The sequence below is a fragment of the Rhinatrema bivittatum genome, chromosome 13, assembly GCF_901001135.1.
Source record: "Rhinatrema bivittatum chromosome 13, aRhiBiv1.1, whole genome shotgun sequence".
Classification (NCBI taxonomy): Eukaryota; Metazoa; Chordata; class Amphibia; order Gymnophiona; family Rhinatrematidae; genus Rhinatrema; species Rhinatrema bivittatum.
The window spans coordinates 1,353,588-1,366,458 of record NC_042627.1 but is presented as its reverse complement, the minus strand read 5'-3'; the positions used below and the strand labels follow the sequence as shown (position 1 = coordinate 1,366,458).

The window sequence follows — 12,871 nt, the reverse complement described above, 5'->3', positions numbered from 1 at the left end:
GTCCTTTCTCCCCTCTCTCTCTCGCTACTTTTTTTTTCTCTTTTTCGCTCTTTTTTTTCGCTTTTTTCCACTTTCATTGCTTCGGGAGGAGGGGAGAGGACTGGGGCTGCCCCGGAGACCAGCACCCATGGACGCAGCCAGGGCAGGTGAGCGGGGGCTGGGGGAAAGTTTGCCGCCTACCTTTACCCCTGCCTCTAATGCAGGGGTAAGGGTAGGCGGTAAGTTAGCAGGTTAAACACGTGGCAAAACGGCAAGGTAAAAAAGCGATAATCGGGGCACACGTTACTTTACTGTATGGGAGGGAATAGCTAATCCGATCATTTACATGTAATATCCATGCCGCGGGCGGAAGGGGTTACCCGGTGATTTAAGGACGCGGTAAGAGTAGGTTAAAGGGGATAGTGTATTGCGGGTTGGACTAACGCGGCCGAAAAGTGGGTAGAAAGCGGGTTAGGAGCAGGGTAACCGCGGCCGCACTTTACTGTATTGACCTGTAAGGGAGTTGGAATTAGAATACTTTAAATTTACAGGTGAATTTACTAAACTTTCAATAAGGGCTGGTACAATAATATGATTTAGATAAGACCCTGATTGATTTTTAATGAGAAAGTGTCTTTTGCCTTAAAATCAAGGGTTGAGTAGGGGGGAAAGACAGACACTAGAATTAACTATTTCTGCCTTGCTTATTACCTCAGACACACACAAACTCTAAAGAATATATTCCTCTATTTCACCTTTCTCCAAACTTACAAATCCACTTTAACCACCATTAAATTGATCTTCACTCAGTTAATTGAAGGTTCCTCTTCTACTGCAAAGGGTGTGGGGCCTCTGGAAGCGGGGGCTGTGGAATTCAATCCCTGGATCGCTTGCAGTGACCTCTGGACTCCTCTCCCGGTGGGTGCTGGGAGCAGTATGCAAATGAGCCTTCCGGTCCTCTTCTACTGCAAAGGGTGCGGGGCCTCTGGAAGTGGGGGATATGGAATTCAATCCCTGGATCGCTTGTGGTGACCTCTGGACTCCTCTCCCGGTGGGTGCTGGGAGCAGTATGCAAATGAGCCTTCCAGTCCTCTTCTACTGCAAAGGGTGAGGGGTCTCTGGAAGCTGGAAGATTTTAACACAATCTTCCACTTGTAAAACCATGATGTCTCAGATCCTGCAATCTGTTGGACTAGAAAATTCATTATTTTCCTTCACTAGAGCTTCTATCAATTTTCCAGTCAATGAGATTCAATCAATGAGGTCCAATCAATGAGGCCTATCTGGCCTAGTTTCTATTTTCCTCCCTGTTGCCACTTTTGTGAAGTGGAACCACAACCGCCCTTCTCCAATTTTGCAGCACCACTTCCATCTCCAAGGATCTATTGGACAAGTTCTTCAGCAGATCCACTAGTACTTCTCTCAGCTCCATTAGTATCCTGGGAAGTAGCTCATCAGGCTCCATGACCTTGTCCAATTTCAGTTTTTCTAGTTCTGCCCAAACACTCTCCTCTTCTCATCAGGTGCTATCTACTCGTTACCTTTGCATACCTTGCCAACCATCAATGTTCCTTCTCCAGGGTCTTTTTCAGTGAGCACTAATATGAATTATTTGTATAATATTTCTTATATTTCCTTTTCTTTCTCCACACATTGCTACTTGTCTCCTTTCAAAGTTACAATGCCACTACTGGCCTTCCTCCTTTCTCTGATGTCTGAAAAATGTTTTGTCACCTTTCTTGGCAATATGAGCTATGTCCTCATCTCTTAGCTTCATCAGATATACGTCCCTGTGTTCCTTTGTACTTTTTGAATGTTGCCTTTAATTTGTAAGCTATCTCCTTTATGAATCATATCTTTTTCTTCTTACTTTTTGTTAGGTACCATTTCCTTCAATGGAATATGTTTATATGTATATTTCTTCATGAACATATATGTCAATAAAACAATGTTTACTTTACTATAATGCAATTTATGCCCACGGTCCACCTCTTTTTACTACATGCAAATTTACTCTCGATCCACTTGGGGCATTCCTGGGAGGTGCCAATATGTACACGTAAAAGTTGCTATTTTAAAACCTACCAGTGTGACAAGCATCAGCCTTGTACTTGTATGTATTTGCTTCTGATCAATATCAGATAAAAGTGATTATAAACATCCTGAAATTGAAACAAAGAGTGGGCGAGGGTTCTGAGTGACATGGGAGGACATCGGGCTGAAGAACTAGGAAGGTCTTCACGAGATGCAGATAGAATGAGAAAACTGGTCACCTAATAGGTAAAACTGCTAATGTCCTTTCAGCACGAATATTACAAAATTCAAGGAAGATTGCAATTATGATGATTAAAATTAGGAACACAAACATGCGAGTAGAGCTGAATTGTGCCACTTATCCATATAAATGTTGACTTCTTCAGGTAAGTAGCAGCCTTTCTCCCACTTAGCTGGATAAATTTGAAAAACTACTATTATCCAGCTAAGTAAGGTGGGTGGATAAGTGTTTAAAAGTACTTATCCAGCTTTGTTCAACATTACATGCTACAAATATGTTGTTAGGTAGACCTGCATGTATTTTATATCTTACATGCAAAATTGCAAGCAAATGCATGCTTGTTTTAAAGATGCCCTCATAGTGTTTCAGCTGTCCATCTGTCCAGTTTATCTAGCCTTACATTTCCCACTTGGACCAAGGAGTCTAACATACTCACTAGTCAGAAACCTTGTGGTGCAATGAAGGGCAGGCTAAAGTGAGGTTCTGTCCTGTCCCAGCAGAGGTCACACCACTGGCCATCTCTCCTGCCCTGTCTGGGGAATGAAGCATGAGGAAGTGTGTTAGGACCTGAAAGAAGATGAACTATTCCTGGGCAGGGTGAAGCCAGAGGAAACTCTGGTGGAGGTCCATATCTGTGTTTATGCGTGACTTTATAGATCTGTCTGATTTTATGCAACAGTTATAAAGTTATGATGTCAGCCAGATAAGGATTTGGTGGTGAAGTTCTACTATTGTTTGGGGCTATATGATTTTAGGACAGTTGTCTAGGCCTCCATCCTCCCAATCCCAGACTACTGCAATGAAATCTATGTTGGAGAGCCTGGAAACAATTTAAGGGCAATGCAGTTTCTGCAGAATGCAGGTGCACATCAGATTTATGGTAAAAGCAGATATATGCATATTACACCAGTTCTAATTGATCTACATTGACTGACGGTGTACCATCGGATTATCTTTAAAATTGCAATGAAGTTCATAAACTATTGAAACTGGATTCACTTTCTTGGGTGAATGCCCTATTGATAATCTGCAATCCAAAATGATCACTCAGTTCATCACAGAGAGGCCTCCTAGACTGCCTTTCAAAGAGACAAATATGGCTAACTGAAACCAGAGGGCCAGATTTTCAAAAGGTTACGCACGTAAATCCCCCAGATTTACGCGCATAACCGGCGTTATGCACACTGGGCCTATTTTAAAAAGGCCCAGCAGTGCGCGTAAAGCCCCGGGATGCGTGTAAGTCCCGGGGCAATACAAAAGGGATGGTCCAAGGGTGTGGCCAGAGGCCTCCGCACGGCCGCTGGGCCGGGGATTGCGCACGCAACTTACTTCAGCCCCAGGGCTGAAGTAAGTTTTAAAACAAAAAAAATAAAGCATCAAAAGTAGGGGGGAAAGGGCGGGGGAGGTAGAGGAAGGGAAGGGAAGATGGGGTGGGGGTAGGAAAGTTCCCTCCCAGGCCGCTCCGATTTCGGAGTGGCCTGGGAGGGAACGGGAGAAGGCAGTGCGGCTCAGAGCACCTTGTGCGCGCCGACCCTGGATTTTATAACATGCGCGTGCCTGCGCACGCATGTTATAAAATCAGGTGTACATGTGCGCGCGCCGGGTAGTACGCACACATTACGCCGTGCGAGCATGTTATAAAATTGGGAGTACATGTGCGCGTGCCGAGTAGTGCGCGCACATTATGCCGCGCGCGCATGTTATAAAATCTGCCCCAGAGAGTTTGCTTTTTCAATAGCAGCTCCCAACATTTGGAACTCTCTCCCAGAGGCAGTACGCTTAACAGCAGATTCAAAGGCTTTTAAATCAATGCTAAAAACGTATTTATTCAAGCAAGACTTTGAGTAAATGCTTACAGAGATCTGCTTTTTCAGAATAAGTTTACTATTTCTGTAATTAGATTTTTTTTGTTTTTAATTGTTTATGTCAATTGTAAACCGCTTAGGTATTTGTATGTAATAGATAAATAAATATGAAATATAAAAATGTATAGCAGCAAAGTTGGAATAGAAGATTAAAGTATGCTAATTCATATTTAGTTAAATACCGCATACTATGTGTGGTGTCCATATGGAATTCAGAGGATGATTTAGCTGTACACATTCTTTATAATTGTTTACTAGAATATCTAAAGTATGAAGGAACTTCCTCAGGGTAAAAAGCTGCAGGATGGGATCCCTGGGGTTTTTACAAATGTATATAAAAGATTCAGGAAACTATGAACTACTTAAAATCAGTGAAGAAAGGATCAATTTGCCAACAAAAGGGTATGTTTTATTTATTTCTGATTATTAGTACTAATATTATTACTGTTATTATTATGTATTTAGAGGCTTTTTTATACCGACATTAGTGGGTACATCATATCGGTTTACATCAAACAGTAGATGGAAAATACAGAGAACAGGGAAGAGGGGAAGGGGACAACATAGTGCAACAACTAGAGGAAAAACTAAAAAGGGGAACAAGAAAAAAAAGGAAGAAAACTGGAGGGATAACAAGTTAACGCAATAATGTAAAAAATTAATAACTTAGAGGCATGGGTTTGCAGTAATGAGTTAAAGAGCATGGAGCTAGTCTGGGTAATCCTGTTTGAAAAGCCAGGTCTTTAGCTTTTTCTTAAATTTAATGGTGCAAGGTTCAAGGCGGATACAAGTACATCCATACTTGTGCCTACAAGTACAAGTATTCACCGCCTGCCCCCATCCTGCAGGTCTGCAAGAGGTAACAATGTTGTAAGTTGTGTGAATGGATTTATTGAAACACTTTGCATATTTATAAAAGAGGCTGAGTCCTCTGACTTACTTTCAAAGACAAAAGTCATCAGAAAAGTAGATTTCTGCCCTCAAAAGTTAATGCCCCAAAATATCAATGGGTCTGTAGAAAGCCACCAGCCTTTTTGTTATTATTGCTACTGCGACTAATATGATTATCTCTCTGGAAATTTTTTCAAATGTATTCATTTAATTTTGAATTTCAGTGCAAGTATTTTGAATCTTTTACAGAGGAAGAGAAATGAATAAGAGGATGGAAGTTTGAATGGTGGACATTAGGAGGAAGGAGAATAAGATCTCCTAACACAGAGCAGAATAAACTGAAATCCCATGATCTTACAGGACAACCAGTCGTGCATGGACAAAACCAATGCTGCAAGAAAGAACAAGCCAGAAACTGACTGTGATAAGGAGCAAGTAAATCCATGAAGGGAAGAAGAGTTCTTGATATCGAGAAGAATAGCCAACTGTCTCAACAGGTAAGATCCCTCAATAGATTGGAGGCCTTTTTAGATCAGATGCCTTGAAAGGGAGAGGAGATTGTAAGAGAGATAACAGTGACTGAAACAACAATTGAGATCAGATCTAAAGCAGAAAAAGCAAAAGTATATCACATTCAAAAAATGCCAACTTTAATAGCTGGGTGAATGAGAGAGAGAGAGAGAGAGAGAGAGAGAGAGTGAGTCTTCATAAGGCTCAGTCTGATACTCTTTATATGGACCATTGTAAGGGGGAAATTTGATTTGGGGTTAGGAGGGGGTGTTGGTACAGACACATTCAGAGGTATTCATTGTAAAATTGAAATCAGTAAAGAATTTTAGAGCATATAAGTGATAAAAATGCAGTCTCCGTTAGCTACACTGTGCAAATCAATTCTCTCTCTCTCTCTCTACTCTTTCTCTCAGTGCATGTACAGACATGCGCGCGTGAATAGTATTTTATAAAATAGCGTGTACCTGTGCGCTTGGCAAGATACACGCGCATGCAGCCATTTATAAATCTACCCATTAAGGTTCTATTCACTCAAAATAATTTTGGCTTCTAGATGATCACTAACAGCAGGAATTGTATTTGAGGCAAATATCAACATTATTAAAAGAAAACATGTTGTATAGGAGGAGGGACCACCATAGGTATGGAGGATTTTCCTTACTTCTGGCCTTCTACCTGCCCTGTTTCACTCAGTTCCCTTAATTTGTGAGTGTGTGTGATTGTGTATATCCATAGATAAATCGATATAGATATAGAATACATATGATATTTATTCAGCTCATAGAGCCCTCAGAATAATACTCCGGCCTCAAGAAGTAAATCAGTAGATAGCATTTGCATCCCTTTTAATTGATTCATTTTTAATACTTTTATATTGTTTACTTAATTTTTCTATATTTTTTGCCTCTCTCTACTTACATATCATCTCTTACTCTAGCTAAAATGTCTAAATTAAAACATTATGCTAGACATGTTCTGCATTGAATGAAATTACACTGTGCATGGCATGCACACGGTGCTTCTGAAGAGTCAGTACCACTTTCCCAAGATGTTTAGCAGCATGCATCTTTTAATAGGGACTTGGCTGGAATCTTTTCAGGAATGCTGTAAATTTGAAGCTTCACATCATTTTGTGTCTTTTTTAAAATTTCTCCTCTCCTTTTTTCATAAGAGAACTCCCTGTCTGAGTGATGCTGTATCATTCACACCTGAAGCCTTCACATTTCCATTGGCTGCATTTTCTAGATAGTAGTGATCTCGTGATATCACTCATCAATGTGTTCATTTATTTTCTGTAGGCTGCTCTATAGCAGTGACCTAAGGTTTAATTACACACATTCTCAGCACTTCATAGATTTATAATAAGCACTCCTATCTGGTTAGCTGGTTCATTACAGCTCTTCTCTATCTTTGAAGAGATCAAGCTTGCTAGGTGTGTGCTAAGGATGCTGGTGGAATCTCTGCTTAGCCCTTTAAGGCAGCCTCTGCTTTCTGAATGCAGGGACAAGGGGAGGAAAGATGGGGTTGCAGCCCACAGGAAATGATACCACGGTGAGCAGAGTTTATTAATTATAATGTGAAGGGCGGGAGGGATGTAATGAACGGAGATGGAAAGACAGCATTTGCATGCTTGGATTTGTTTCATTTAGTAGAAAGAAGAGGAAAAAACATGCTGCATTTACAAATTAAATTCCACCCTCCCAACTTTTCCGTATCCTCAGAATACTTCTTACCCATTCTGTGAGCTCTCCAAACTAAAAATAGAAACATAGAAACATGACAGCAGAAAAAGACCGTATGGCCCCACCAGTCTGCCCATCCATCCAATTAATTTAGAAATATAATTCTCATCATTTCCTTAGAGATCCCCTGTATTCATCCCATGTTTTCTTGAATTCTCAAACACTAAATATCCATCACTCTCTTCATAAAGAAACATTTCCTAAGTTTATTCCCGAGTGTCCCCCCTTTCACCTTCATCACATGACCCCTCATTCTAGAGCCTCCTTTCCATTGAAAGAAGCTCAGCACCTGTGCAAGGAAACCTTTAGGATATGTGAATGTCTCTATCATATCTCCCCTATCTCGCCATTCCTCTCGGATATACATGTTTAGACCTTTAAGTCTATCTCCATATGATTTAGAACAAAGACCACTGACCATTTTCGTAGCCACTCTATGGACTGACTCCATCCTGTTTATATCCTTCAGAATTGTACATATTATTGCAAATGAGATCACACCAGGGGCAATATCACCTCCCTATTTCTGCTGGCCATTCCGCTCCCTATGCATCCAAGCATCTTTCTGGCTTTTACCATCGCTTTATCCACCTGAGATCACCAGATTCAATTACTCCCAGATCCTGCTCTTCCTTGTGCTTAGATTTTCACCTCCAATAATGTACCTTTCCCTTGGGTTTTTGCATTCTAAATGTTTACTTTGCATTTTTAACATTAAATCTTAGTTGGCAGACCTTAGACCATTCCTCAAGCTTTGCTAGATCGCTCCTCATGTTTTCCACTCCTTCCTGGCTGACCACCCTGTTACAGATTTTGGTATCATTGGCAAAAAACAAACCTGTCCTGACAACCCTCTCATTATGTTGCTCATAAAAATGTTTAAAAGAACTGGTAAGTGCAATTCCTAGTTGTTCCTGTCCTGCCAGGTCTCATTTCCAAAATGAGGCCAACTAGAGCACCCTAATTCCAGCTACGGTGTTCTACCTGAAGAGATTTAAGGTGATTGTCACTCAAAGTTACAGCTGCCTAGATAAAGCTGAAAATCTGCATAACTTGGTCAATCAGACTTTGGCTAAGTTAAGCTCTCTACTTTTTTGAATATTGATCTGTTTGTGTCTAGTATAGGAATGTGCATTTATTTAAAAAAGATTTTAAATCTGAAACAAATGAGCCCCTTTTGTTTCATTTGTATTTATTCAAATTTATTAATCACTTGTACTAAGGCCCTAAGCAATATACATAAAAACATACATAATTATTATAATAACATAAATTTTAAAATGTTTACAAAGACTGACAATTACTATTAATAATGAAATAGCCATCTTCAAGTTTATATTCGTTGCCTGCAGAATCAGTAATAAAGTAAAAGGAAAGAGTCAAACAAAAGCTAATCCTAGGAAAAATGACTTTAGGAGCGTTTTAAAAATTTTTGTGCACTCTGTAAGGGCTTACATAGAAACATAGAAACATAGAAATGATGGCAGAAGAAGACCAAACGGCCCATCCAGTCTGCCCAGCAAGCTTTTGCACTTTTTTTTTCTCATACTTATCTGTTACTCTTTGCCCTTAGTAACCTTTTGGTTCTATTTCCCTTCCACTCCCGCCATTAATGTAGAGAGCAGTGCTGGAACTGCATCAAAGTGAAATATCTAGCCCAATTAGTTAGGGGTAGTATCTGCCGCAATAAGCAAGCCATACCCATATTTGTTTACTCAGACTATGTAATTCAGTCCTTGTTCGTTATTGTCTTTATATAGATCCACTTTTCTTCATCCCCCCCTGCCATTGAAGCAGAGAGCTATGCTGGATATGCATTGAAAGTGGAGTATCAGGCTTATTTGGTTTGGGGTTGTAACTGCTGTAACAAGTGAAGTATCAGGCTTTCTCCCCTGCCGTTGAAGCAGAGAGCTATGCTGGATATGCGTGAAGTATCAGTTTTTCTCCCCTGCCATTGCAGCAGAGAGCTATGCTGGATATGCATTGAAAGTGAAGTATCAGGCTTATTTGGTTTGGGGTAGTAACAGACGTAACAAGCAAGCTACCCCCCACTTTTTTGTGAATGCAAATCCTTTTTTCCACATTACCTCTTGCCGTTGAAGCTTAGAGCAATGTTGGAGTCTCATTAACCATGTGTATATTTATTGAATAAGGGTATTCTCTCCAGGTAGTAGCCATCATTCCCGCGAGCCACCCACTCTTCATTCACATCCTCTAGACTTTATGGCTCCACAGTGTTTATCCCACGCCCCTTTGAAGTCCTTCATAGTTCTAGTCTTCACCACGTCCTCTGGAAGTGCGTTCCAGGCATCCACCACTCTCTCTGTGAAGAAATACTTCCTGACATTGGTTCTGAGGCTTCCTCCCTGGAGTTTTAAATCGTGACCTCTGGTTCTCCTGATTTTATTCCAATGGAAAAGGTTTGTCGTTATCTTTGGATTATTAAAGCCTTTCAAGTATCTGAAAGTCTGTATCATATCACCTCTGTTCCTCCAGGGTATACATATTTAGATTCTTCAATCTCTCCTCATAAGTCATTCAATTAAGACCCTCCACTTTTTTGGTCGCCCTTCTCTGGACCGCCTCCATCCTGTCTCTGTCCCTTTGGACATATGGTTTCCAGAAATTAGCACAGTACTCCAGGTGAGGCCTCACCAAGGACCTTACTCAATATTCCTCTCTCTATGCAGCCCAGCATTCTTCTGGCTTTAGCTATCGCCTTGTCACATTGTTTCGCTGACTTCAGATCGTTAGACACTATCACCCCAAGGTCTCTCTCCTGCTCCTTGCACATCAGCCCTTCACCCCCCATCGAATACAGTTCTTTCGGATTTCCATACCCCATATGCATGACTCTGCACTTCTTGGCATTGAATCTCAGCTGCCATATCTTCGACCACTCTTCCAGCTTCCTTAAATCCCGTCTCATTCTCTCCACTCCTTCCGGCGTGTTCACTCTGTTGCAGATCTTAGTGTCATCCGCAAAGAGACAAACCTTGCCTTCTATCTTGTCCGCTATGTCTCTCACATAGATATTGAACAGGACCGGTCCCAACAACGATCCTTGTGGCACTCCGCTTAACACTGCTCTCTCTTCAGAGTAAATTCCATTTATCATCACACATTATTGTCTGTCCATCAACCAGTTTGCGATCCAGGCAATCACCTTGGCACTCACTCCTTAGCTTTTCATTTTATTCACCAGCTTCCTGTGCGGGACCTTATCAAAAGCCTTGCTGAAATCCAAGTAGATGACAACGAGTGCTCTTCCTTGATCCAATTCCATAGTCACCCAGTCAAAAAAGTCAATCAGATTAGTCTGACAGGATCTTCCCCTGGTGAATCCATGCTGCCTCTGGTCCAGCAATTCTTCAGACTGTAGATAGTTCACTATTCGTTCTTTCAGCAGTGACTCCTCCCACCACCGAGGTGAGGCTATCCGGCCTGTGGTTTCCAGCCAACAGAGAATGTACACTCCCTTGTCACAGTCTTGCTGCTCTTAGTGATGGGAATTCAAAAAGGCCTCTGTTGAAATCGAAGAGTTCTTGTGGGTTGATAAATTTGTAACAGTAGTTTTATATATATATATATATATATATATATATATATATATATGAATAAAAATGTAAATATTCGTTTGTTCAAAATCTTAAATTTCCAAAAGTTCTTCACCAATTGCTTTGAAATTTTGACACAACGTTGCATTTGATTTCTTGCATGTTTTTATATACCTATATTATATAGATATCACACCTGTGACAGGTAAAAACATGATTTTGGGGAAAACAGCGCCATCTGTTGGACGTAAAAGTGACACACTCTATCTCTGACCGACGGACCGCAAATGCGCAGTAGAGAGCAGCTCTACCTCGCATGTGCGGACCATAGAGCTCTGCGCTACGTGCTGGGTGTCACAGAGGGGAGGAGAAAAGGGCAGACGAGTCGCTGCTCCGAGAAATGGCTCAGCCCGTTCCTCCGCCGCTGGGGAAGGGGGGAGGGAGTAGGGACTGCCGGACAGTTACACACAGGAGGAGGAAAGGGTAAAAGAGTCACAAAGCCAGTCCGTCCACCGCCGGGGAAGGGGGGGAGGGAGTTGGGATGGCCAGAGCAGAGATAATGCACATTGTGAAATTAAACCAGACTGAGCCACGGCAATGTGTGGTTGGGTACAGCTAGTAAATAAATAAATATGTTAATCCTATTCTTATGATTGGACTCACCTCTAGTATTTTTCTAATATGCTTTACTATTTCATTCCTACAGATTAACATTTCTGCCATAATGGAAGGAAACAACCAGACCATGTCCATCAAATTTTTTCTGATGGGATTCTCCAATCATCCACACCTCCAACCCTTATTTTTTGCCATTTTTTTTCTTATCTTCATAGTAGCCTTACTAGGGAATACTGTGATCACTACCATTATTGCCACTGACTCTCGCCTTCATACTCCCATGTACTTCTTTCTCATCAACTTGTCCATCTTAGACATCTGTTGCACAATAACTGCTATTCCTAAGATTTTACAGATCATCCTGTCAGAAGATAAAACAATCTCCTACAATGGATGCATGGCTCAGCTCTGTCTCTTCACCTCAGCCTTGAGTACAGAGCTCTTGCTCTTGACAGTGATGGCGTACGATCGCTATGTTGCAATATGCATCCCACTGCATTATACAACCATCATGAGCAAGAGGACTTGTATTCTTCTGGCTGCAGTTGTCTGGCTGCTTGGATTCATGAATTCAATGATGCATACCAGTTTAATGCTAAGATTAAAATTCTGTGAGCACAATGTACTTAATCACTTCTTCTGTGAAATCCCACCACTGTTAAAGGTGGCCTGCTCCGATACTTATATCAATAATGTGGTGGTTATAATGGCAGATGTTGTATTGGGTATGGTTTGCTTCCTTTTAACAGTCATATCTTATAATTATATCATCTCAGCAATATTGAAAATCCGTTCTGCTGAGAAAAAGATGAAGGCCTTTTCTACCTGTGCATCCCACCTCACTGTTGTGTCATTATACTATGGAGGTGTAATATATACCTATGTTCGTCCTGCTTTTGGCAATGACCTGGAGGCAGACAAAGTAATGTCTGCAGTTTATGCTATTGCTTCTCCTATGCTGAATCCTATTATTTACAGTTTAAGAAACAAAGAGGTTATCAATGCACTCAGAAAATTAGTAGGCAGAAATGTAATTTCACAGAAATGTATTTTCACAAAAATAGTAACCTTTTTAAATATTTTATAGCACACAGAAAGAATGGTAAGACTGAATTTATTTGTAAGTGGGAGTAGACCATTGCTTGACTTGCACTTCTGCTCTATGTCATAGATGACCTTATTCAGGAAAAAAGAATTGAATTATAGGGAAGTTTCAACTGTTGAGAGTAATTTTCAGAGGAAAGTATCTGTTAGCTGGATACCTAAGTAGTAGTCACTAGTCAGCTAGATCCTTGAAGGGAAAGATTTTCCCTTCCAATTGGCTAAATAAATCTGCCTAGGTAGCTAGATTTAGCTATGGCAAAAATGGTCCATCTTAGGGATGGTGTTGGATCAATTGAGGGAAAATACATGAGTAGATTTGATTTTAAAGCA

At 40.9% G+C, this 12,871-nt stretch overlaps 1 protein-coding gene across 1 annotated transcript; it reads left to right on the top strand.

The window, feature by feature from the left end:
* Window positions 1-11,543: 11,543 nt before the first annotated feature.
* LOC115075256 (olfactory receptor 13G1-like) lies at window positions 11,544-12,524 on the top strand. The gene has a single exon (XM_029575550.1). It carries the CDS (start codon window positions 11,544-11,546, stop codon window positions 12,522-12,524), a length of 981 nt encoding a protein of 326 aa, XP_029431410.1.
* Window positions 12,525-12,871: the final 347 nt, after the last annotated feature.